The sequence below is a fragment of the Manis javanica genome, chromosome 10 (assembly GCF_040802235.1).
Source record: "Manis javanica isolate MJ-LG chromosome 10, MJ_LKY, whole genome shotgun sequence".
Lineage (NCBI taxonomy): Eukaryota > Metazoa > Chordata > Mammalia > Pholidota > Manidae > Manis > Manis javanica.
In genome coordinates, this window is record NC_133165.1 from 109,582,072 (window position 1) to 109,608,364 (window position 26,293).

At 55.3% G+C, this 26,293-nt stretch overlaps 1 protein-coding gene and 1 long non-coding RNA gene across 7 annotated transcripts in view; one reads left to right on the forward strand and one right to left on the reverse strand.

The window, feature by feature from the left end:
- The window catches only part of TRIOBP (TRIO and F-actin binding protein), a 49,496-nt gene that overhangs the window by 18,482 nt on the left and 4,721 nt on the right, over positions 1-26,293 (forward strand). For 2 of the 4 annotated variants that reach the window (XM_037007005.2, XM_073213863.1), the window contains exons 1-8: positions 8,637-8,828; positions 13,748-13,804; positions 16,339-16,407; positions 16,507-16,596; positions 16,970-17,079; positions 18,570-19,095; positions 19,718-19,828; positions 24,823-24,970. In XM_037007005.2, the coding sequence (XP_036862900.2) occupies positions 8,655-8,828; positions 13,748-13,804; positions 16,339-16,407; positions 16,507-16,596; positions 16,970-17,079; positions 18,570-19,095; positions 19,718-19,828; positions 24,823-24,970 (1,285 nt within the window). In that variant the 5' untranslated portion in view covers positions 8,637-8,654. Of the gene's footprint in view, positions 1-2,522; positions 2,601-4,658; positions 4,797-8,636; positions 8,829-13,747; positions 13,805-16,338; positions 16,408-16,506; positions 16,597-16,969; positions 17,080-18,569; positions 19,096-19,717; positions 19,829-19,998; positions 21,011-24,822; positions 24,971-26,293 lie in introns of those variants that run through there. The other 2 variants (XM_017653070.3, XM_037007007.2) reach the window with 2 other exon arrangements.
- On the reverse strand, positions 41-8,597 carry LOC108392680 (uncharacterized). 3 transcript variants are annotated; one of them, XR_001852075.3, is made up of 4 exons: positions 8,104-8,597; positions 7,431-7,520; positions 2,780-3,655; positions 41-753 (listed from the first exon to the last, which is right to left on the reverse strand). It is a non-coding gene; the product is annotated as an uncharacterized lncRNA (long non-coding RNA). The 3 variants fall into 3 exon arrangements; XR_005058186.2 differs by having other exon boundaries at positions 41-2,914; positions 3,445-3,655; positions 8,104-8,590; XR_005058185.2 differs by having other exon boundaries at positions 41-3,655; positions 8,104-8,591.

The window sequence follows — 26,293 nt, forward strand, 5'->3', positions numbered from 1 at the left end:
TGTGATAATGACCGACACTTTTTTGAACATTTACTATATGTTAAGCCCTGGTCTGTATGTTTAATGGGTACTTTCCTCACTTAATTTCCATAGCAACCTGATAAGAAAAGCACTGTTTATTTACACATAAAGAAACTAAGACACAGAGAGGTTAAGCCACTTACTCAAAATCCTGCAGCTACGAAGGGCAGGGGCAGAGGTGGACTCCAGGTCTGCTCAGTGCAGATCGCCCTGAGGCCTCAAGCAGGCTGCTCTGGCCAGGGCCTTCTCTCCTCCTGGCCCCACAACACCTGGTCTGTGTTGCCTCTGGCAGCTCCTACCTGACCCTGGCTGGGATTGCAGCCAGTGTGGTCATGTCCCCTCCCACTGCTGTATTCCAAGTTTCCCCAAGTCCACAACAGCCTCAATTACCCTTCTCCGGCCCCTCCGCCTCTTCTCAGGCATAGAGAAGAGGTTGCACGAATGCTTATCAGGTTCAGTTGGCTGCCGAGACAGGCTGCTTGAATGAGGGCCCATGAGCAATGTAGGCCCAGTGCCTGGCACGTAGCAGGGGCTCACCAAATCCCTTCCCTGCCTCCTTGGCTCAGAGGCAGGGGACCAGAGTCAGTGGTAGGCAGGTGCTGCCGGAGAGGGAATCGTGAGGGTGGTGAGTGGTGAGCGTCCTGGAGGTCAGAGTCGTGCAGCCTGGTCCCAGCTCACCAGGAACGCAGCACGTGCTTTTGGGCATGAGCCTCTCTTGGTCCTGGTCTTCCCCTGTAAAGTGGGACCAAGTGCTTCCCTGACAGTAGCCACTGGGGTGACACAGAGGCTTCTGCTCATTCATCCTAACCCTGCTCATCTCCTTGATGTGCCATCTCATGCCGCCTGCCCCATAGGGGACAGGAGAGGCTTCACAGTGTCAGGCCGTGGGTATAGTGTTTTACACGCTTTGCCATTCACATCTCCGCTAGATAAGCAGGCTCAGACTCAGGCATTTGCCGGGCATCACACATATATGGTCATGAGAAATGAGATGGAAGTGTCAACTCCAAAGCCCAAGCTTTCAGCTACCATGTTGTGAAGCCTCTGAGCCCCTGGCAGGACCAGGGAGCCTTCCCCTGGATTTCCCTGAGGCTTTTATTAATTTCCCTCTACTCAACTCAGTGCATAGAACCAGAGATACAGGGATAAGCCAGTCTGGTCCTGCCCTTAGGACCAAGGGGGGATTTGGGAATATGGGCTCCCCCTCCATGACACGTTGCTGTCAGGCTTGCTGGGGAGGCAGGCAGGCCACAGGCAGCTCAGGGAGGGCTAGACGCTGGGTCCCCGTGGCGGCTGGCATGTGGCTGGCTTGGCCAAAAGGGAAGAGGGAGGGTGGAGAGATTCTTCAACTAGAGTCACTCCATGGTGAGGCTTGGGGTCCCTGGGAGGTTAGGAGATGGTGACTGGGGGGGAGACAGGAGCACCTTAAGGGCATTTCCCAGATGACACAACAAAGGCACTCACCAGGTCCTGCTGGTCATGCCCCGTGAAAATCCTTGGCATGGCTTCAAGGCCTTTTGGCCTTCCTTCCACCAGATTCACCCTCTAATTGTACTCAGCCTGTTGCAGAGCTCTACGAGCACATCTTCCTGCCTTTGCACATACTGTTCCCCTTGCCTAGGATGCTCTTCCCTTCCTTCTTCACTCACCAGATGCCTATTCATTGTTTAAGTCTTAGATCAGGTGCCCTGCTCTGAGATGCCTTCCCCGAATACTCACCTCAACCCCAGGTTGGTAATGCTTCCCTTTGGGGCTTGGTGGTTCTACTACCCTGCATCTGAACATGTTCACTTGTCATTTCTCCGTAAGAAACATGGGCTCCATGCAGGCAGGAGCTGGGCCTACTTTCCCTGTATCTCTGGCCCCTGGTCCAAGGCCTGAGCTCAGTGGATTGTTGATCAGTGAATACATGCATACATGAGTGCATGCAGGAAACGAAGGATGGATGGGTTAGTGGGTAGATGATGGATGAATGATAGACGACAGATGTGTGAGTAGGTGATGGATAGATATGTGTTGGACAAATGATAGATGTTGGATGGGTGACATATGGGTGGATAGATGGATAGGCGGGTGATGAATGGAACAGATGATGGGTGTTGGCTAGATGTTGCTTAGATGATGGATGGGGTGATGAGCAGATGGATAAATGTTGGGTGGAATATGGACGGATGGACATTGCCTAGGTGGGTAAATGTAGACTATGGATGATGGATGATGAATGAGTGTTAGAAGGATGGGTAGATGGATGAAAGGATGTTGGATGGATTGAGAGAGGATACATGGGTATAGGATGGATAGATAGATGAATAAATAGACAGTGGATGTATAAACGGGATACTGATCTTGGATGGATGAATGGGTGGGGTGGATGCAGAATGGAGGTTGGACACATGGATCTATTGATGTTGGATGGATGATGAATGGTTAGATAGAAGGTGGACAGATGGATGGAAAGTAGGGAACAGCCTGGGCTAAGCTCTGTTCTTTCTTATCTCCAGTTCCAATCGGAGGAGCCTGAGGAGTTGGAACCAAGCAGAGGCCAAGACCCACTGACCGACCAGAAGCAGGCAGACTCGGTAGTTGGGTCATGGGTGTGGGTATATGGGGGGGAAGAGAAGGGCAGTCCAGCTGGAGGTGGGCTGAGGTCTTCAGGTGAGCTCTGGGGGCATCCAGACCAAGGTCAGCTCTGCCGTGGGCTCATCTGCCTGCATAGTGGGCCACAGAAGGGCTGTGGAGGGGCTGGGCAGCAGAATACCTGGCTTGGGGACATGGGTAGGTAGATGATGCTGGGGTCAGAAGCCAGGACGTCATGCAAAGGTCGCTGCCCTTCCGGCAGTTTGGTTCCAGTGGTCTCTAAAGCCAAAGTCCTGGTTCTGGAAGGCTGGCCAGGCTAGGAGGAAGGGTACAGCTTTCAGGAGCTGAGCCAGAGAAGTGTTGAGGAGGGCCAGGAGGTGCTCTACAGTCAGCCAGTCCCAGAGGGCCTCCAGAGCCCCGGGCCGGAGAGATGTGTGCAGAGGGTGGGAGCCCTGAGGCGGCTGCGAGGCCCTGTCGCAGCTGGAGCGCATCGCTCTGGCCCAGCCCTCCCCTCGGCCTGCCACACAGACTGTTCTCATCGCCCTCAGCCTCCAGAGAGGGGAGGTCAGAGCAGAGAGCTGGGGCGGCGGGAGCAGCGAGGACACTTGCCGTGTGGGGCTGTGCTGTCCTCCTCCTGGGGCGTCCTGCTGTTCCCTCTCCCATGCTGCCTCCTGAGAAGCAGCTGTGACCGGGGAGTCTGTCTGGCAGTGTGGAGCCCCTGAGTCTGGCCCTGTCACTAGTCTGAGCTGGGGGGATTCTGCCCAGGCCCCACTGTGCAGACAAGGAAGCGAGTGGCAGGAGAGTCACCCCAGGTCACACAGTTGATGGCTGGGCTCGGGACCCCACCTGATGGTTTCTCTGGGCCCCCAGAGCTGCTTCCGGCTCTGCCCCAGTTCCCTGCATGGCCTTGCACAGATGCAGCAGGGTTTCTAACTGCTTGGTGGGCCAGTCTTCCCATCTGTGAAATGGGATGGGATAGCCAGGTCTCTCAGGGCCTCTGGAAGCTCTGTTCTTCCTCTTTCTGGGTCATTTCTTCATACTTCCTGGAGTCAGAGTTCTGTGGACAAAGAGGAAATAACAACACAGGGGTGCCCCCCCCCCAGTCTCTGAAAAATGGGCCTGTCCCAGCAACACGGACCTCTCAATCTACCTCTGGGCACCCTGGACTAGACAGAATTGATAACTGTCTCATTCATTCATTCATTCATTCACATACATTTAGTGAGTACCTTCTGAATGCCTGGGTGTGGGCCAGAAGTGACTGGAGTGCCAGCATGGAGCTCTTGGTCTAGTGCTCGTGCTAGGGAATGTGGTGGCAGGGTGGGGGCACCTCCTGGACCTGTGCTTTGATGCTTCATGTTCAACCTCCAGAGAATCTCTTGATTCCAGAGAGTTGGGACACCTGGGCTCTGTCCTAACTCTGCCAGCAACCTGCTGTGTGACTCTGGGTAGATGTCTCTGCTTTGCTGGGGCCCATTTGCCCAACAAGAATGACTCCACGCCTGGAGGCCTTACTGGGGGTGGCTGTAGAAACCTGTGACTCATTCCCTTCAGAAAGGTGGGGAAAGTAGATGGGGGACTGGGCTTGGGGGCACTTGAGTGACCTCTTGACTCCAGAGGGTTGTTGTCATGGGGAAGACAGGCCAAATGTCTACATCTTTAGATATTTCAAAAGAAACTGCAGATATGTAGTTCTAGGATAAACCTCTAATTAGTTAACACTGGAACCTAATGCAAACAGTCTCAAAGCCCTATGTGGGCTCAGCACGCATCTGTTGGTCTGCACCCACCTCCTGCTGGCCACTGGCGGTGTGATTTTAGGGCCGTGAAATGCACGTCCCTGAGGGTACTAATCACCGGGAGCCCTGTCAGCCAAACACCATGTAGAGTGAACAAGTTAACAAACTCTTTTCTCAGCAGCTCTGGGAGGGGAGAAAGATGGGAGAAAAGACCCCTGGACATTTGAGGGGGTCATGGCAGAATGGGCAAGGGAGGCTGTAGTCAGGGAACTGCCACCCCACCAAAGGGACTTGGGGCCAACACTGGACCCTGTTTGACAGGTAGACAAGAGGCCAGCAGCAGGCAAGGCTGGGAGCCCGCTCAAGGGCCGACTGGTGACCTCATGGCGGATGCCCGGGGACCGGCCCACGCTGTTCAATCCGTTCCTGCTGTCCCTGGGGGTCCTCAGGTGGCAAAGGGTAGGCTGGCTCCAGAAGGTTTGGGGGGCTAAGGGTGAGGGGAGGGAGGAGGCTGATTTTTAGTCAAAGAAGAGAGAGTGGGGGTCAAGGGACAGGGCTTGGGCCCCCACAGGAAAGGAGAGATGGAAGCAGAGCCTGAAGTGCCCCGTGGTTTGTGCGAGTGAGCAGGGCTTCCACCTCCAGGCTGGCCGGGGCTCTTTTCAGCATTCAGGGCGTGTGGTGACTGAATACTCTGCACAGCTAAAAGCTCCCCTCAGCACTGGGCCATGGGGAGCCAAAGGGAGGGCCTGCGAGGGGCTCTGGGATTGCAAAGTGTGTCTCAGACCTGGGTCTGAGCCACTTTCACAAACATCTGGCATTACGTAACTCATCCCCTGCCTGGAGAGGGCTGTAAACACTCAAGCCTCTTGTTCAGGGCTTCCTCCAGGGCAGGGAGGGGAGGCAGCTGTGACTCGCCCTCTTCTGCCCCTTCATGGTGGGGGAGAAGGAGCTGGCCATCTCTAGGGGCACCTGGCTGGCTCATGAGCTCTCTTCTCTGGGTAACAGGCTGACTCTTGTACTCTCATTGGCTATGGGTCTGGCACTGGGCTGGGCACATTAGGGACAGTATGCTTATTTTACAGATGCCAAGGGACTAAGGCTCAGGGAGGTGAGGTGACTTGCTGGAGATCACACAGCTAGGGTTTAGAGCAGCCAGCCTCTGCTGATTTTCCTCATTCCTAGATGACAGAACAGTTGCAGCCATTAACTACATTTGTCTAATGGGGAAAAATCTGTGGGAACTCTCGGGGCTGCAGTGAAGGCTTGGGGATCAGGATGCAGAGGTGTGATTGGTGGGGATGGGGAGGGGCCATCCAAACACTAACTGTCCCATCCACTTCATCATTTCCTCTCCACTGCTCCTGGGGTGTTAAGGGACAAGGGTGATCAGACAAACACGGTATCTGGGCAGCGTGGTATCTTCAAGCCATGGGCAGGAATTACTTTATCAGACTAAAGGTCACCAACATGCGGCAGTTCTGGCAGGAGGGGGCAGGTAAGTCCCTGGCAGAGAAACGGGGAGAGAATGAGGACAAGGGTTCTTGGATAATGATGACATGATGATAACCAGCATTTCTTGTGCACCTATTATGTGCTCAGCTCCATGTTTAGTGCATGACCTGCCTGATTGCATTTAATCCTCACCACCAGGCAGACCAGGTTGTGTTCATACTGTCCATTTTACAGATGAGGAAATGAAGCTCAGGGAAGAAAAATCACTTGTTCTAGATCACTTAAGGGGCAGAGCTGAGATTCAATCCCTGCTCTGGCTGACCTCAGAACCCCTCCACCTCTGTGCATCTTGATCTCCCTGAGCTCACCTTGCAGCCCCGAGTCTCCATAGATTTTTCCCTATTAGACAGATGTGGCAACTGAGGCTGGGTGAGTTTGCAGCCATTCTCCCATCTGGGAATTAAGAAAATCAGGAGCTGAGGGATGGAACTTCCAGCAGAGCCTCCCAGACAGTTACTTAGAGCAGCTTCAAACATCTCTAGGGCTGGAGAGTGAAATTAGTCCAAGGTCAAGAGCCAGGAAGCCTGGCTTGACTTCTGTTTCTATCCCTAACTTGTGTGGCTTTGGGCTCTTGTTTCCCTTCTCTGAGCCTCACTTTGTTATCCTCATCAGAGTAATGGTCTGAGACTGGATAACCCCAACATTTGGTGGCTCTGTTTAATAATGCACTCTGGGGTCCCTGAGCCTATACCATCTCTGTCCTACCAGGGCTAGTTGTGGTGAGGGAGTAATTCCTTCATTTGTGCATTCATTCACATGACCAATGTTTCCTGAGGGCTTCCTGTGGGCTGAGACCTTGGGCTGGCCACTGAGATACAGACACAAACACTGCACTGCATCCCTGCCCACAGGGAGCTCATGGTCTGTGAAGACCCTGACCTGTAACTGTTTAGAACACAGCGTGGTCATCACTTTAGTGGGAAATGTACAGATGCAGGGAGCCCTGGGTAAGGAAATCCTAACTCTGTGCTGGGTGTGCTTTGGCTTCCTTGGATAAGACTTGAAGGGTGAGGAGGAATTTTCCAGACAAACAAACATTTGGAGGGAGGGGAGGGAGAGAGAAAATGTGTGTGTATTGGGGCACAGAGGACAGGAAGGGAAGTGTTCCAGGCACAGCAGAGAACAACATGTGCAGTCCCATGTAGGGTACAAAGGACCTGGCTTACTCTGGGAATTCCCAGTAGGCCAGTGTTGTGTATCCCCAGCGTGTAAAAGGTGTGTGCATGATGGCAGAGGACAGAAGGCAGGGGCCAGACTGTGGTGGATGCTGACTGCCTGGGACATCAGTGGAGAGCTGATCTGTTAGCACTGGGGAGGCACTGAAGAACTTTGTGCAGAGCAGTGATCTGATCACTGGGTGAATTGAGGGTACTAGAAGGGAAGTCCCAGAGGCCAGGAAACCAGCAAGGAGACTGGTGCTGTCAGGTGCCAGGCCACTGGGTCAGGGCATTGGTGGTAGGTGAGGTCTTCTGTTGGATCACATACTCTCCTAAGGGCTGAATCCTGAGTGAGGTGCAGGGGCAGATGGGAAAACAGCACAGGGCTGCCAGAAGTCTAGTGTCTGGAGGAAGATGGGCTTACCCTTGGCTTCATTCCTCAGGGTGGAGGCTTTACTCTCCAGTGGGAAATGATGGAAAAGAATTCCAGCTCCCTGGGCTTCCATTTGTTTATCTGTGAAATGGGCATAGTAATCAAAACTATGACAGCTATAATTTTCGAACCCCAAACTAAGCAGAATAACTGAAATGGCAATATTCCAAGCTCCCCTGCTCCCCAACCTAAGGGTAGCTAACTAGGGATGAAGGGGTTGTTCTAGGTGCTTTACTTAACACTTAACCCTTACAGCAATCTCATGAGATAATAGCATTATCCCATTTTAAAGAGAGTGAAGGTTCGGCACAGAGAGGTTAAGTACCTTGCTTAAGGTAACACACAGTTTGAATCACAATGCCACACAAGCTGCCACAGGCACTTAACAACAAATCCCACCAATGTCCCTTCTCTGCTGCAGGGCTCAGATGAGCTCCTGCAGGCAAAAGGCTTCTTACAAACTGCCAAGTGCTCTGGGAAGGTGAGAAACGGGTATGCGCCCAAGCCAAAGAATCCAAAATGAGTTTCTTAAGCCGGAGACCTGCTTATGTGGAGGGGGCATTTGGCGAATGCCCTACCATCCAGAACGGACTTTGTGTTTAGATTGATTACATACTAGGACTCCGTGTCTTCCTACTGTGTGACCTTGGGCAAGTCGGCTCACCTCTCTGAGCCTCCGTTTCCTCAGTAAAATGGAGACAAGGGCACCTCCTTGTCAGGTCCGTGCTGAGAACGAAAGTCAGTTCCACAGGTAACAAGCGGGGCCTCTGAAGGTGGAACTAATTGAGTTGTTAGTGCTGGGTGCTTTGCCCCAGTCTCCATCCAGCCGAGGCGCCGCGCCCTAGCGTGCCCACTGCTCCGTCCGAAGGCTAGTGGCCAGGGCAGGCAGGCGGAGCTGGGCGACGAGGGTGCCGCACCCGGCTGCCCCTACCTCGCACTCCCGCGCGGCGGCCCGACCGAGTCACCTGCGCGCTGGGTCCTTCCTTCCTCCCAGCGCCCAGCGGCCGGAGCCCGGCCCTCTCCTCCCTCCGCCCCTATCCGCCGCGCCCGACCGCCCCAGAGCGCCCGTCCCGTCGCCGCAGGCCCCGCCCCCGGCCCGGCCCGCGCTCCCATTGGCCCGCCCGCAGCCCCCGCCGCTGTTTGGCCCTCATTCCCCGCCGCCCATTGGCCCGCCCGGGTCCTCCCAGGAAGTTTGAAAAAAAAAAAAAAAGTTTTATGGGCGGATGGAAGGGGCCGGGGCTGCGCCGGGAAAGGGAAGGGCCGGAGGAGCGGCTGCGGGCGGCCGAGAGGGGCGGCGGCGGCGGGATTCCCGCTCCGCGGAGCCCGGCCCGAGAGCCCTTTCCACCCTCCTGCCCGCTGCTCCCGCCTCCCCCGGGCGCCGCCATGACGGTGAGTGTCCCCCCGCCAGCCCCTCAGCCCGCGGACCGGGATGGGAGTGACCGTCCAAGCCAGAGCCTGGGCTGCCCCCCTCCTCACTTCCAGGAGGCGAGAGGCGGTCTCGGCCGGGAGACGGGGCAACCCCGGCGGCACTAGCCAGCCGTCCTGCTTCACCTGCCCCCAGCCTCTTCCCTGCCTTTCTGGGCCAGGAGCCCCGGCGACCTCGAGGAAATGGGAATTCCCGGGCCCGGCCCGGCCCCACCCCCACCCCCACCCCTCTTCACTCGCGGGGCCGTCACGGACAGCTTCGGGATGGCCCTTTCCCACCTGCCCTGCGGCCTCCTTGGCGAAGAGCTGACCTGATTTCCCCAAGCTGCCAGACCCGTACGGGGGCTGCTAGGGCCTCCGGACCCGGGGAGGAGTGGAGACGGGCCCGGCCTGGTCTGGGGTTTCGCCCTGGGCTGGAGAGAGGCACTCTCTGGCTCGGATGGATCGCGCGCCTCTGTGCTGGGAAGGCTGCCCACAGTGTGGGCGCAGGCCGGAGTTTGGGTGGGTGAGAGGGGTCACCCTCTCCTATCCCGAGATTTCTGAAGCGGCAGGATATAATGTTCTGGGCCCGCCGCTTCGCAGCGCTGGAGCCTTGGGTGGAGCAAGCCCGCGAGTGAGGGTGGGGGACACGACGGCATGGATATATTTTTATCTGGCGGATGAACCCAACCCAGGTTATGCCCGTACCTGTGCCTTCATTATCATAGTGGCCCTCCTCGCTGGGCTCACCGTTTTCCCCACTTCACAGTCTGATAAACTGAGGCATGGGGAGGTGCTGTTGGTGAGTTGCCCGAGGTGACCCTGAGTGTAAGGGAAGGAGTGGCCGGGTTCCGGCTCAGTCTTGGCCCCTTGACCATGGAATTCTGGAAGGGATGGGCAAGGCTGCTTTTGGTTTCTGGCTAGTGCCTTAGGGAGGCTTTGGCAGCCTGAGGGGCGAGGGGATAGGGCTGAGTGGAGTGTGTAGATGTCTATCAGCGTCCCCTTTCCTCAAGTGACAGGAGACCCTGTCTAGGAATGAGCTGGGTTGCCTGGGGGTTGGCTCAAAGGGTCCCTGCCCCTCTGAGGGTGATGACCTGGCTACCGCCTGGACTTCCTCGGCCTCCGCACATCCTGCCACCTCCCTGCTGGCCCTTCCTGTTGTCAGCAGCCTCCCCTTCCCCGTCAGGGAGCAGAGAGGGACGTGGGGGGAGGAGCTGAGTCAGTGTCCTGGCCACCCCGCCCTGGGTTCTTACACTGGGGGAGGGGGTTACATTGCCCACTGGGTGCCTGCCAGGCCCTGAACTGACTGCTTTCATGTCATCAGAGTTGATCTTGAAGGCTGATGGTAACTTCCCATCCCATAGATGAGAATACTGCAGTGTAGAGAGGTGGAGTAACGTGCTCCAGGTGGCACAGCTGGGCCCTGGCTGAGCCAGAACTTGTATCCACGTCTGTCCTGGTTATCTGGGGCAAGATAAGAAATGTACACAGTTGCCTCCTGGGGAAGCACATGGCTGAGCAAGGGTAAGGCTGCTAGAAGCAGTACATGAGGCACTGGGACAAGGGACAGCAAGCCCCTCTCGGTGGGAGGGGGCTTCCCAAGGGAAATGCAGTCTCTGATTGTAGGACTTTGTCAGGTCGAGATGGACTAGGGGTAGGGAGCAGTGTGGACAAAGACTGGTAGTCATGTTTGAGGAATGACAAGAACATATAAAACGGACCTGGGAAGGAGGAGCTTAAAGGCAAAGAAAAGCAACTTGGGCTTTGGTCAGGGGCACTGGGGAGCCATGAAAGGTCTTAGAGCAGAGAGAATGCTCAGGATCACCATGGACAATGTTTCCTGGATTTATCCTGGCCACCTTCAGACCTGAACCTGCTCTGGCTTGTGGCCCTCCCATACCTTTAGATCTGTTCTCTCTCCTGGCCCCATCTCCCTGAGCTCAGGGGTCTGTACGAGCAGATGGCAAAGGTGCCGTGAGTGGGTAAATGCTTAGAGGCTTTAGGAAGCGGGCCTGGAGTCAGGATCTCCTTTTGCCATAGCCTGGTGCAGCCTTGACCCTGGAGCTTCATTTCCCCGCCACTGCCTGGCATCAGATTATGTACCTATTCACTTGTTTATTGTCTGTTGCTCTCCTGAGTTCCACCAGGGCAGGGGCTATATGTCTCGTTCACAGCTCATTTGCTGGCCTAGAACAGTCCCTGGTGCTTAAAAAAAGAAATTTCTACAAACATTCCCTGAGCCCCTGGGTCCTGGAGGGTGAACTACAGTTGTCCTGACGGTGAGTTGCTTCTAGTCTAGCCTGTGAGGTCTAAGTAAATGTCTTCAAGATCATCACAGATGGAATAGAGGCCATGCGAGGGCACCTGGCATGCTGTGTGGTATGTGCTGGGAAAGGGGCCTCAGAAATGGCAGTTACTCTGGGTCTTAAGGTATGACCAGGGGTTTGCCTGGTCAGCACTGAGGAAGAAGCCTGGTACACAAGGTGAGGACATAGGCACGTGTGGTGGGCTTGGAATCCTGATGTGTTGAGGATCAGAGAGGATATGTGGTAATAAAAAAAGGGGCCCCTAAGCAAGGGGGAGGCCAGGCTGGAACTGAGGCTCTTGTGCCATCCCAAGGCAGTCGGACCTTGTCTTAAAGCCTCCTGGAGGGGATGTAGACTCATGACCAGGCCTTTTTGAGTGGAGCCCCGTGCCAGAGTGTGCTCGGAGGAGGCTGTGGCTGTGGGCCCTCCGGGTAGGAGGGCAGGCTCTGAGAGAAGAGGAGAAAGTGAGCATTCTGCAGGTGGGGGAAGGGTGGCGGGGCCTGAGGAGCCCAGCGTGAGGTGCAGAGTGAGAGAGAACTTACCAGACCCTTTGACCCTGATGGGAGATTCGCAGGCGACCTGCCACTGGGTTTAAAAACTCACATTGGCAGGCTCCTCTCCCCAAGGTCACTGTGCTGAGTGGTACCTGACATGGCATGCAGCGTATGGTGTGTTTGTCCGGGCTTCCAGAGAGGGTCTGGGCTTCTCCATATGGCACATTCAGGCTTCTTGCGAAGTCTGGGGGAGGATGGGATCCCCCCACCCGATCCTGCCAATAATTTGTCACATTAGGCAGCTGGGGCTCAGTCTGGGGATATGACTTAGGAAGGTCATAATGACCCTACTTCCCCAGCAGCCCTTGGGGTCCCAGCCTATCATTCTGGCTGGGGAGCTCTTGCTCAGCCTCTGGAAGCCTAGAGGCTGTTCTCCTAGGCCTGGCCCAGTCTGATTGGCTGGGTCATCTGCCTGTGGGCAGGGCATTTTTGTCCTTCCCAGGGGCTTTCCCTTGGATCAGCATAGCGGTGCTAGTCCATGGCCATCCCAGAGAACCTGGCTTCTGGGGGCTGGGGATTGCCCCAGAAGGACAGGAATTTAGGCCGGGGAGATAGAGGAGGGTGATATTTATTCAGCAGGTTTCCCTGGGGCCACGGGAGGTCCCATTCTGAATGCAGGTAGGTCCAGGTGACTTGATAGCCCTGAGTATGCCGGCTAGTCTTCAGCCTTTGCTTGGGGCCACTCTGGGCAGCCTCTGCTACATGTGGGGAACAGGGCAGGGAAGAATGCAGATAGTGCAAACACAGCCCCAGGGTTTTCCAGATCTGAGCAGAGCCTGTGTCCCTTAAACAGGTATGTAGGGAGGAGCTGCAACACAGTGGTTGGGCTGCCAGCCTGCTGAGATCCAGGGGTCCTCGTCCCACAGCCTTGACTGTGGACGGCTCTGGATGTCCAGGCTGCTGGCCCAAGCCCCTCTCGGGCCACTTCCTACACCTGGGAGGAAGGTGGGTGGGTGGGTGGAGTGGCCAGGTCAGGTGGCTCCAGTTTCCAGCTGCTGTTGTTGCCGCCCATCCCACTGAGCATGCCACCGGTTCCCTCCACGCAACCAGACACCTTAGCCTGGTGAGGCTGTGATGCAGGTGCTGATAGGTGGGCCCAGAGCCATGGCAACAGGTGGCCTCCTCCTCCTCTCTGCCTGCCAGCCTGGCCTGCCCTGCTCTCATCCCTGCCAGTGGGCAGAAGCTGAAACTGTGCAGAGGGACAGGGACTTAGATGAGAGAGAAGTCTCCCTAGCAGGCAGAGAGGGTCTGGTGGCTGGAGCCCACTAAATGGCCATGGCCAGAGAAAATGCCTGGATGAGAAGCTGCGTCATCTAGGCCCAGGTGGGGGCACCTCGCTCACAGGCCCCTGTGGAATATGCTGCGTCTGGGAGCCTGTGGAGCCCAGGGCTGGGCCTCCGTGGGCAGCACCCGGAAGGTAGGGCTTACCCTGGTTGAGGGGCCCTCTTTTTGGCCCTTCCAGAGATCTGGGAGGGATGAAAGGATCTCCGAGTCCAGCCTGAGCCTGGCCCCATCTTGCAGGGGCCACGGGAGATGAGGGAAGGACAGGGCTAGTTGGACCAGAGGAGGGCCAGTGAGCTGAGGATAGGCAGGAGCATTAAGGCATCTTCCTGGTGAGCACCTGGGCCTTGTCAGTGAGAGGAACTGGACGTTATGCTCGACCCTGCTGGTCCGGGCTGTTTTCTGAGCTCTCTGGTGTCTCTTACAGGCAGAGTTCTCCTGGCCCCTCTCTTCCACTCTTGGGTGAGGAAGAAGGCTGGTGGGAGGGGACTGGTCATCTGTGTGGATGTACCAGTCACCTGGCGCACCGGCTAGGCTCTCACATATTGCTGGAGAAATATCTGAGGGAAAGGGGCCACGTCTGCCTCAGTGGCTGGGGGGGCCTGCCTGGATTTGGGGGGTTAACTGGGCCCTCAATTCTCTCTCCTGGCTTCCCAGGATCTCAGTCCTACATACCTGGGGACAGGAAGGGTGCAGCAGCCCCTCTTACCCAGTCCCAGTTCTCCACTGGGCCTGACTCATCTGCCTCCTCATTTCCCCATAGCCGGATCTGCTCAACTTCAAGAAGGGATGGATGTCGATCTTGGACGAGCCTGGAGAGGTAGGAGGGCTGCAGCGAGGTGGGGAGGAGGGAGGCCGTGCTGCTTCAGTGCCTTCTCTGGTCCCTGGGGCAGCCCGGGAGGCGGAGCTGCTTCCCAGGCTTCCAGAAGCCCTGGCCTCTGGATGGAGGGGTCCAGGGTAGGGGCCAGAATGGCAACCCTGAGGGCAGGGCATTTTTCATTCAGTCGGAAAGAGGGCCTTGGCTGTGGTAGGTGGGCAGAGGCTGCTAGTCGCCTCTCAGCTTCCTGGAACAGTTGACAGTAGGTAAAAGTCACCAGGGATGGAGGCCTCCTGGCACTTCATGCCCTGCACCCCTTGGCCCTCCGACCTCTTGATGACCCTTGTTGGGTATCCAAGAGTCTGGGGTGGAAGTGTTCTCATAGAGATCATCTGGCCTGAGACACATGCAGATTCCAGAAGACAGCAGTGCAGCAGCCTTCCTGTTGTGGGCGGGGCTCTGAATCTCACCAGCCTGGTGCTCCACTGGCCAAGTCACAGCTTCCTCTGGCCTCGGCCATGTCTGTGAAATGGACATAATATATAATGACGATCTCTCCAGGGTGGATAACAGAGTCAGAGAGGTTGAGCATCTAAAGGGTCCCACACAGCCCCGGTGCCTGATAGGGCCTCAGCTAATAACCTTCCCTTTCTCCAGTATATTCATACTTAGAACCAGAAGGACCAGTGGCCTTTCACTGGCTCTGCCCTTTCAGCTGCCAGGCTAGAGCCTGTGAGCTGGAGTTGGCTTCCTGCCCACCCAGCCTGGGAGGGGACGGCTCCCTGCCCCTGTCCTGCATGCGCCTGTGGCTTGGGTCTGCATGCAGCCCGCATGCCAGGGTGGGCTTGGAGCCAAAGGGAATTTCATTGTGTTCCCTACCCACATGTTTTACTCCCTCTAGTCGACAGCCTTCTGTTCCAGTGCCTGCTCTCTGGGCGTCTGGTGGCTGGGCTCCAGGCTCACACAAGGCCTGGCACCCTGCCAGTGACCCTTCCTGGCCTCCCCACTCAGGGTCTCCAGAGGGCAGAGATTAGTTGCCCCGCCCAGAACTGGCCGTTACTCATCCTCTTCCACAGGGTTTTGGAATGTCCGACTTAGACCGGCTCTGGCAGTTCAGCCAGCCCAACCCCTTGTTGCACAGACAGGAGACAAGCCCACAAAGGCACTGGGCTTTTCTAGGCCTAGAATTCAGGAAGCCTGAGGCCCTTGGAACTCCACCGGGCTTCCATCTCAGGTATCAGTCATAGACTAGGCCTGGAAGGGCTAAAGAGATCTTCCAGCATAGAACGCCTGCCCCATTTTCCAGAGGAACAGGTGAGGTCCCAAGCTAGCTTGGGCCACCGTTTGAACAGTCCCCAGCAGCCTACGGCCTGACCCTATGCCAAGTGCCACGAGAGGCATACAGGAAGAGTGGGATGCTTCTCACCTCACAAGAAGGCCCAGGGACTTCTTATAAGCCTGCTTTACAAGTCGGAAGAATGCAGCTCAGAGAGGTCAAGACACTTCACTAAAGATAGTCTGCAAGGGATAAAATAGTTGTAACTAGGTCTCTTGGATGTTAAAGCCATGTTTCTTAGGAGAGGCAGGGTGGAAAGAAGTAGAAAGTGTCATCCTGGCACATCCTTGAAAATGTACCATCTTCATGAGGAAAGGAAACTAAGTCCCGGAAATAACAAACAGTGTGGCTCGGGCTTGGTGATGTGGGGGAACCCTAGGAGAGCTGAGGACTGGGTGACATGTGCTGACCCAGGCAGTGGGTAATCCTCGACTGGCATTCCAGTGAATGGCCAGAATCCCAGAGGTGGGCTGAGCTTGGCACATTTACTGTCAGACTATTCTGGTGGCCTCACCCCTTTCCCATGTGTCCTGCCAGCCTGACTCAGAAAGCTGCCCAAATTGTACACGTACGGATTAGACACCCTCACAAAGCGAGCATACACCTAACTAGCACCCAGATCAAGAAACAGAATACAACCAGTGCTGACATCTCCTTGTGTCACCTTCCAGTCCTCCTTGCTGGGAGACCTGTGGCCACCACGGTGATCCAGAGGGGCATATGGAAAAGGACTTGCAGAATTCGGGTCTCTGACTTGCTAGGCAAATGAACTAAACACTGGTCATGACCCTTTCCTGGGCCGCACTGTGGGGACTTGCATATAGAAGCATTGGCAGACATGGTGGAAAGGATCAGGAGGGTATGGGAGTATCAACAAGCCAGAGAAGGGCTTCCAGAAGGAAAGGGAGAGGTTGTAGTCACTGAGGAGAGGCTGCCCACTTCACAGATGCTGTGCCTGAGGCCCCTAGAAGAAATGGAGAGGCCAGGCTTCACATCCAGATTTTCTGATTCTGTGCTGCCTCCTGCCCCACACTTGTGCACCCCCCGACTCCCTGCCCAACAGGATGGATAGGGTGCCAGGGCCCTACTGTGAGCAGAATGGTTTGCCTGGCAGCGCCCCAGACACCTGCAGAAAGGTGAACACACATTCCACCAATCCTGCAGCCCCCTCCCCTGGCTCATGGCCCCCTCTCCTTCACAGTGGAAGAAGCATTGGTTTGTGCTGACTGATTCAAGTCTCAAGTACTACAGGGACTCCACTGCTGAGGAGGTAAGGCAGTGAGGTGGGAGGGCTCCCTCTGCCATCAGGGGCTGGGAGCATCTGGGTGGGGTCAGCCCATGTGGACGGTCATGGGCCTTCCTGCTGCAGGCAGATGAGCTGGATGGTGAGATCGACCTGCGGTCCTGCACCGATGTCACCGAGTATGCAGTGCAGCGCAACTATGGCTTCCAGATCCATGTGAGGCTGCATGCAGTGGCGGGTGGCATGACAGGAGGGTCCCCCAGAGAAGCTGTTGGTGTGGAGCATCATCAGAGTCTGGCTCCCATCACTCATTTACTCAGAGATCCTGTCCTTAGAGCCAGTCGGAAGCTCTGGGGAGACCCTGGGTATCATTGGCGGGGTGGTTCAAATGTTAGGGAGATTTGGAGCCAGCAGGGGTCTTCTAAGGCTAGTGGAAGGGACCTTCTGTTCACCTCCAGGCTCAAGACCTTTGGACCTTTGCTCCCCGGAGGGAAGGGCCACCCTCCCAGGGGTCCCTTCAGATCCCCGAAGTGGGGAGGGAGCAGTGGGGCTGGCCATGTGGGAACCTACCTGTGGGGTGGACTTGCAGACCAAGGATGCTGTCTACACCTTGTCGGCCATGACCTCGGGCATCCGGCGGAACTGGATTGAGGCTCTGAGGAAAACTGTGCGTCCAACATCTGCCCCAGACGTCACCAAGTACGTTCCGTGCTGTACCAGGGTGTTGGGGGAGGCACTTACTTATGCATCTCTGAGTGGGGCTCTGGAACGCCTCTGAGGGTCTGTGGCTTTACCTTCTGGGCTTCAGTTTGTCAATAAGACTGGGAGAGGGCAATGAACATTTTTGGTAGTCACCCAGAAATACACTGAGGATTTGAGGTTTGACTGCCATCCCTTCATGTTCCTCTGCATCCTGAAAGGGTGGGGAGGGGCCCTGACTCTTTAGAGAAGGAGCCACGGAGTCAAAGGCCCTTGCCAGGTGGCTCACTGTCTCTGTGTCACGGGGCCTCTGTCTAAGCCTGTGTCAGGGAGAGGGTGTGTTTCGGTGGTCTGGGTGGGGGGTGCACTCCCTCTGGAGGTTGCCACAGGTGGAGAGGCTGGAGGACTGAGTCACCTGGAGGCGGAGCCCCACACAGTATAAATCCCAGACGCCCATGGCGGGGCTGGGAGTAGCAGCTGTACAATGGAGCATGGTGTCGAGGGAGGCAGAGTGCGACTCCCCCGGACATGGCCATACCTGGGCTGCTCAGCCTCAGGCTAGTGGTTTTCTTTCTTGAGTTTTAGGTCCTCATCTGTGATGCTGAGTGTCACATCTGCTTCATGAGGACATGCACGGAGGGCCTTTGTAAACTCTGAAATGCGAGTAGCTGACTGTGATTTAGTATGTAGGCTTGGCTGCTATAACAAAGAAACCCCAGACACTGGCTGAAATGTGGGAGAGGTTTTTTTCTCCTGAACAGTCCAGAGGTGTGTGGTCAGACCTGGTGGGGGCCCTTGACTCACCTTTGCCTCTGGCTCAAAGAATTTCTTAGGTGCTCTCAGAACCCTAGCCAGGAGCCAAGCCAGAACACTGCTCAGTCCTTTAAAGGGTGCCACCTCTCACATCCACTGGGCAAACTGTAGTCACGTGCCTGCACAGAACTGCGAGGGATGCTGGGAACTGTAGTTTTTGGCTGAGTGGCTATGCTATCATGGTAGAAGAGAACTGCCACAGTTGTTAAAAGTCTCCATAATTTGTGCTCTGTGCATCCAGAGGTCACTGCTCACCTCATCAGCCGTCACCTTGGGCATCTCCTCTATTCCACTGTGAGCCAGACCCTGTCTCACACCATACTTTTCTTTTATAACAAAGTTTTGGTTGTGACTTGCAAAGGGCTCCCTGGTTGCCGTAACACATTCACTCATCTAGTCTTCACATCCATCCTGTGACAGGCATTGGTGTTCCCATATGACAGCTGAGGTCACTGAAGCTCAGAGAGGAAAGCCAGCTTATCCTGGTCCCTCTGCTGCCAAGTGGTGGAGTTGGGATGGTTCCCCGGGTCTGTTAATGATGAAGCTCTAGTTCTAACCTCTAGGCTGGGCTGCTTCTTCCCCTGGGGTCTGTCCCCGGGCCCTGGCACACAGGTGGCACTCCAGAAGTACTTGTTGTGGGCAAGATCCTGCCTGATATGGCTCTGCTGGCACCCTAGGCTCTCGGACTGCAATAAGGAGAACACGCTGCACAGCTATGGCACCCAGAGGGGCTCCCTGAAGGCAGGGGAGCCTCGGGTGGGCTCTGAGATCATCAGCCGGGGCGGCCCACGGAAGGTGGATGGGCAGCGGCAGTCCCTGGACTACGTGGAGCTCTCCCCGCTGACGCAGGGCTCCCCGCAGCGGGCCCGCACCCCAGCCCGCACTCTTGACCGCCCGGCCAAGCAGGAGGAGCTGGAGCGGGACCTGGCCCAGCGCTCCGAGGAGCGACGGAAGTGGTTTGAGGCCACAGACGGCAGGGCCAAGGAGACACCCGCTGGCGAGGGGCCACGCCGGGGCTTGGGTGCCCCCCTGACTGAGGACCAGCAGAGCCGGCTCAGTGAGGAGATCGAGAAGAAGTGGCGGGAGCTGGAGAAGCTGCCCCTGCGGGAGAACAAGAGGGCACCTCTCACTGCCCTGCTCAACCAAAGCCGCGAGGCGCACCAGGGGTCCCCAAGTGACAGCCACGAGGCGCTGGAGAAGGAGGTAGATGTCACTGCTGGCCTCTGGGAACTCTGCACCCCCAACTCCCTGCCTGTCCCTGCAGTCACGCTCTGGCATTTATCTTGCATACCTAAAGTGATGGGGAACTCACCCAGATGGGCTGACTTATGAATTGACATCTCCTTGGTGGGTTTTGGTTTGGGTTGTTGGTTTTGTTTTGTTTTGTTTGCTTAGTTCTGTCCTCAGCAATCACAGAGAAGGGAAAGCCTGCTTACTGAGCATCCTGTGCATATCAAGCCTTGTCCTAGGCCCTCCATCTGCACTGGCTCATGCAATCCTCCCAGCAGTCTCGTGGTCCCACAGGGTAGACCTCTTCACTGTTCTTACTGCAATGTGAACCTGAGGCTCAAAGACTTTTCCCTGCCACATACATAATAATGTGGTAAATACCTGTGACCATGGTGTCCTACCCCAACCCTGTCTGGTCTTCTCTGGGACATGGCTCCCTGGGGTTGCCCCAGCCACCCAAGAAACAGCTAGGAAGTCCCCTTTGCCCGTATCTCCACAGCAGGGCTGCTTCCCCTTTTCCAGCCAAAGCTTATTGCCTCCACCAGCCCCCTTCCTGCTTCCAGGCCCCCACTGACCCTGCCTCCTCCCCTTACAGGTCCAGTCTCTTCGAGCCCAGCTGGAGGCATGGCGTCTGCAAGGCGAGGCTCCTCAGGGTGCACCCAGGGCCCAGGAGGACAGCCACATCCCCCCGGGATACATCTCACAGGTGAGGAGCTGTTTTGTAGGGGATGAGGGCAGGCTTCTCACTGCTGTGTTTTCAGAAAACAGCTATTATTCTGGGAGCTCTTCCCATATACTGGAACCCATGTGAGGCTTTTGCCATGCATCATCTAATGTCTCTAGCGGGTAGGCATGATCACTGTGCCCATTTTACAGACAAGGCCACTGAGCTATGAGAGGTTAAGTGACTTGCCCAAGGTCAACTGAGCTGCAGATGTCACAGGTAGAATTGGAGTTCGGGTCCAGCTGACTACAGAGCCCATGTGTGAGTCCCCGTGTGACGCTGTGTACTTGAGCTCCTTCCCCACACCACCCTGGGGAAGTGGGGAGGCCCCTTGGAGTCCTGCCCCTGCCTGCCAGGCCGAGGCCCTGCACAAGGTGGTCAGCGGGATGCAGAAGCCTCTGTTGGCCCTCAGGGGACCCACCGCCTGCCCAGGATGGAGGTTCTCAACTGGGACTGGTTTGTTCCCCTGGGGACGTTTGGCCGTGTCTGAAAACACTTTTGACAGAAAAATACATGTGTGTATATATACATACACACTTACATATGTTCATTATAAATAGTACTTATATAAGGAATGTTTAGTACAACGTACAAATAAAAAATACACTTTTTATTGTGAATTCCATATATAGCAAATTGATTTTTTTCATTGGTTTTTTCAGAATGCTTGTATCCACAGCTAACTGGTGAACAAGTGTTGCTCTAGTGTGAATGTTTCACCGTTTGGTTTATGTTAATGAGTAAGACAAGAAGCCTTTTGTGAAAACTTTACTTGTTCAATGTCGTGAGCAGCTCCTCTGCTGAAATGGGCAATAGTTTTCTATTGAAAATATTTTAAAATATGCTATTAAGAGTATTTCCTCAGGTTTTTGTTCTAGTTACAACGTGATAGTCGTCATAGATGGTGCACTTTCAAGTGTAATCTGCGTTATTAACATTTTCTGATCCCTTGCTTAAGTCTGGACAGTTAACAAAATAATAAATCAAGCCCTGCTTTGTGATGTTGACCCACGCCCCCGGGAACTACTCCCACTGTAACTGATGCCCCTGACCCAGGGTTGAGAAGGTGTGTGCACACCACCACCTAGGATTTCTGCCATATAGATACAGAAGATGTAAATTACTTCAGGAGTGTGCTAATAATAAAATGTAACGAAATAATTAGGAAGTGGTGAATTTTGAGCATCTATGACCTTTGTTTTTAATGTAAATAATTTAGTTGTAAGTTTATATGATTTAATTGTTAACAACAGCCGTGCTTAACAACCACATCACAGAATGCTAAAAATTTGTCAGCTGCCTCCAGTCAGCGCACCATTGCCTGAAGCAGAAAAGAATGCTGGGATCACAGGCTCTGGGCTGGGCAGCCTTTTGGAATTTCCAAGGGGAGGTCGCTGGCGGGGCTCTCAGGAAGGCTTCTTGCGGGCAGCATGAGCCGGGCACGAGTGGGCACGGGTGGGGGTGGGGGCACGGATTCTGGCGGGAGGTAGAAGGCGGCAGCCCATGGGGCCTATCATGGAGACCTCCACCGCCACGCCAAGGACTTGGGATCTCATTCATCAGACCTGAGGAGGCTTGGGGTCTGACAAAAACTTCGGGAAAGTGGTGTTGGAGTGGAGGGGGGCGCGGGGATCAAGGCCAGTGTCAGGAGCCGGGACTGGCTGAAGGAGAGAGAGGTGTAGGCAGGGGTGTGGGGGGAGGAGAGTTGGTTCCTGGGTGACTAGGCCTGAGGAATGCGGAGGGGGGTCCCCAGGGGCCCTGAGGCTGCCTTGCAAGGTCTGGGGCTGAGTGGTTGAGAGGACATTGAGCTGAAGGCAGACCAGGGCCAAGGGGTGTTGGGGCCTGACGTGGAAGGCTACTTGGGCGTCTTCTGACATCCGGAGGGGTAGAGTCAAGGGACTCAGACCTGAGGTGTTGTCAAAGGTTCCCTAGAGGCCAGAGAAAAGGATGGGTGGGGCCCAACACAATGGCCTGAGGCAGCTGTCCCAGAGACCCTCACGCAGAGGAGGAGCCCGTGCACATGCCTGGGACTGCCTCTGGGTGAGTCCGTTCACCTACGGTAATCAGTGCAGCTTCGTCTTTGTCCATTTTACTATTAGAACCTGCATTAGACTCCCTTTGGAAGAAGGTTTCTGTTAACTAAGATGGAGTTTGAAAAGCAGTGCTCTGACTTCTCAGCATAGGAGGGGAACTGAGGCCCAGTGGCAAGACCTTTGAGCTGGAGGCAGACCTGAGGGTGCAGTCCAGGCTCCCTGTGCCCTGGTGCCCCCAGGACTGTCAGCATTTCATCCTGTTAAGTTGAGATGGGCATGGGGTGCAAGTGGAATTGACAGGGGAAGAAGGGAGTAACGGGGAAACAGTCAGCCGAAGGTGGGGTGGGCAAAGAAGAGGGTCACCAAAGAAGAGCTGGGCCGTCTGTGATGGGGAGCTGTGCACAGGGGGAGGCAGCTGTGGATTCTGAGGACCCTGGAGAGGTGACAGCCAGGGAGGGAACCCCAGCCTGGTATCTCAGGCCAAGTGGGTACCCCTCTTTTAGCTTGTGGAGCTTACCACCACAGGACAGCAGCTGGGGGGTCTGAAGCTTCAGTGCCTCCTCTGGCAAAAGAGACCCTTCCAGCCTATTGCAGTGAGAGCCGCAGGCATTTCTCTACTTTGACCCCCATCAGAGGTGGCAGCTGGACAGCTTGGGCCCTCAGAGAGATAGATCAGAGCAAGCAGCGCCTGGCCTTTAGGAGCTGGTCCCCACCTCCTGACATCTTAGCTGCTGGGTCTGTCGACCTGATGTGGCTCTTGAGGAACAGCTGTCCTACCCCCCATGTTGCTCTGATCTCCATAGGTGGCTGCCAGCTAACCTTAGGGATCCTTGTGAGTCGGTCTTATGGGGCCTGTATTACAAATGAGACTGAGGCTCCAAGAAGGGAAGGGACTTATTCAAGTTCACTGTGTGGTACAGCCAGGATTAGGACCCCATCTGTGGGGCTCCAAAGCCTTGTTCTATTGTCTTAACTGGGGGACACGGGACAGCTACAGAGGGCCATGGGACAGACAGTCCCTGCCTCCCACTCAGAACACCTGGACCCAGGAGGCCTGGCCCTTTCCCTTCCCCAAAACCGGTCCTCACAGCCCCCAGGTGGCTGCTGGAGACGCAAGGGTCTGAAGCTCCGTGAGGTGCCATATAGCATGAGGGAGAATACAGTCTCTTACATACATGGCCCTTGGCCTCCGTTTCTTCCATGGCCCTTCCCCTTCCTTTTTTAATGATCTTAAATATGTTCTAATTATATAGGAAATAGGATTACATTTTCAAAAATAATTCAAAATCAAGAGGTTGGAACCAAACACAAGAGCTTGCCTTCCTCGGCCTGCGCCCTGCCTGGCCCCCGTGGTCACCATTTGAGCATACCTGTAGTTTCCGGTTCCCGTTGCTGGTGTAACAAATTACCACAAACATCAACAGCACAGATTTATCATCTCGGCAGTTTCGGAGGGTAGAAGTCTAACATGGGTCTTGCTGGGCTAAAATCCAGGCGCCCACCAGACTGCATTCCTTTCCATAGGTGCTGGTGGGGATTCATTTCCTAGCTTTTTCCAGCATCTGGTGGCCACCGCGTTGCTTGGCTCATGGCCCCTTCCTTCATCTTGAATACCGGCAAAGGAGAGCCAAGTCCCACGCACTTCGCGGCACTCTGACCAACCCTAGTCCCTTCTCCCCGTCCCTCTGCCCTCCTGCTTCCTCTTCCATATCTAAGGACCTTTTGTCGGGCCCAGTGGGGAATCCAGTATAATCAGCCTATTTTGAGGTCAGCTGATCAGCAACCCCAACTCCCCTCTGCTGTATAAGGTAATATATTCATTGGTTCTAGGGAGTAGGGCATGGCCATCTTTGGGGGCCATTACTCTGCCTCCCACAGCTTCCTTCCATGCCTCTCTCTGTGTCTTTACATACACGTCCTCGGAGGCCTGGCTCTGTGGGTTTATTTCTGTGAGTAGGGTCACACCATACGTGTTATCAGAGGCTGGCTTTCATCAACTAACTTTCAGGACGCCTTTGCACAGCAGTCCCCATGGGCAGCTCTGTCTTTTAACAGCTGCCTGGGGGCCTGTGGCAGGCTCCATCCCATCATTTATTTAAGGGCTCCCTTGTTAGGCATTTAGATTGTTTCCAGTTTTAGTCTGTTACCAATGTTGCCGTAGGGAATGCCCTTGTCCAAGAGTCTTTGGACACATATGGCTTTCTGTGGGGGTCATTCCAAGGGGTGGACCTGCTGGGTCACGGGATAGGGCCATTAAAAATGCAATGATGCCACCATACTGCCCTCCACACGTCCCATCACAGCAGACTCTCTGAGCAGTGGATATTATCAGTTTCTTAAATACTTGCCAGTCTTGTCTACGAGGCTCCATTGTGGAATAAGTCATCACTTGCAGCTCACTCAGCACCTGGCACACATCAGGCCCTGGCCCAGGCCCTGGGGACCCTGAGCTGGATGAGATCTATCCTGTCTTCAGGGAACTTACAGGCTGGCAGAAGCAGTGCCTTTGGGGCAGGGGAGGGGCTACCCAGAGACACAGCAAGGGGGCCGTCAAGCTGGGCTTCAGGCCAAGTGAATTACCCAGGAAGAAAAAGTTGCAAAAGAACACTCTAGGCGGTGGGAGTAACATGAGCTGAAGCTGAGAGGTGTGCACAGGCAAGGAATTGCTTTTTATAACTCTGGAGTTTCTTGGTGAGGAAGAGCTGGGGATTAGGCCCCAGGGTCAGACAGGAGAGCAGGGACTTGCCGCTGCAGGATGAGGCGCACAGGAAGGGTCTGAAGCCGGAGAGTGACGGGCAAGGTTTGTGGATCGGGGGATGTGAGGCAGGTGCAGGTGCCCGGGGACCAGGGCAGGCCTGCTCCTGAGGCTCCTGCCCTTGGGTTGGGAGGACCATTACCCCAGGCCCCAGGGGCAGCCCTGTGACCCTGGCCTCCCATCGGCAGGAGGCATGCGAGCGTAGCCTGGCAGAGATGGAGACCTCGCACCAGCAGGTGATGGAGGAGCTGCAGCGGCACCATGAGCGGGAGCTGCAGCGGCTGCAGCAGGAGAAGGATTGGCTCCTGGCCGAGGAGACGGCAGCCACAGCCTCAGGTGAGGGCCCGGGCCCCACGAGGCTCCACGCTAAGCTCCTCGCTGAACCGGGCAGGCCTTTAAATAAGAAGCAGGGGTCTCAGTGCCAAACTTGGGGTAAGAGATCAGGAGGGGTTGGAAACCCAGAATTGGCCCCTGATCCTGTTTGAAGAGGGAAAACCAGGGCAATGAAAGACCCCTCTCTCCAGTGGGCTGTGACTCCGCCCTCAGGCCTGCAGCCACTGGAAGGTTCACTTAAAGCCACACACACACGCAGCTCCAACTACATGCCCAGGTCCACTGAGTGCTGGGGTAGAGACCGCTCAGCCACAGACACGGGAAGATGGGGAAAGCTGTGAGCATTTGCCAAGCCCTGTTACCCACGTGAGTACCCTTAATCCTTGCAGTGTCTGAAGGAGTAACCTCATTTCACAGATGAGGAAACTGAGCTCAGAGAGGTTAGTGACTTGTTCCAGATGGCACAGCTTGGAGATGGCAGAATTGGAGCTGGAGCCTAGAGCACTCTGATTATAGAGTCATGCTTTGAACCCTACCCTCTGCTCTCCCAAGTCAGAAACAGGAACACCAAGATGTTGGACTTCTCCTTCCCTCTGTGTCCTGCACACACAAACACTTGCATGGGGTTTGCAGTAAAACAGAAAAGATGAAAGAGGTCACAGGATGCAGAGCTCACCACCTGCCAGTGCTTCATGCACTCAAGTCTGAGGCCCCCCATCCCAAACCCTGGAGGCAGTATATTTTGCATTTTAGGAAGATAACCCAGCAAGTGTGTTAGCTGTCCTCCCCCAGTGGGGTCTGGGTTTTACCTTGAAACTAGCGCAAGATTTCACAGTGAAATTTCTCTAAGTCATGCTTAACTGGAATAACAATGACCATAAATAGCCTGTGTCTGTCGTTCAGGTCAGGGATTGTGACTAACAGTTATGAAAAACTTTCAGTGTCCCAAGTTTTTGGAATTTGGAAGTATGGATAAGACTATGGATGAAGGCTTAGTTAATCTTTACAGCCACCCCGGCTGAGTGTAGAAAGAGACTCAGTCCTTGGAGCTCACAGTCTGGAAAATAAGCCAGTGGGTGCTAATAGCTGGGCACCTCCTCTGTGCCATGCATTCCTCTGAGCGCTATGCACACGTCCTGCAGTAACTCAGGAGAGAAGATGCTCTTGTTATCCCCGTTTTCCAGATAAGGGGCCTGAGGCACAGAGGAATTAATCCCTCCCACAAAGCTGTGCAGATTTGTACCAACTGCAGAGTCTGTGCTCTTGACCACGAGACTGGCTTCCTCTTAAAGAGACTCCAGGCTCTGCAGGGCTGGTGGGCTGTGG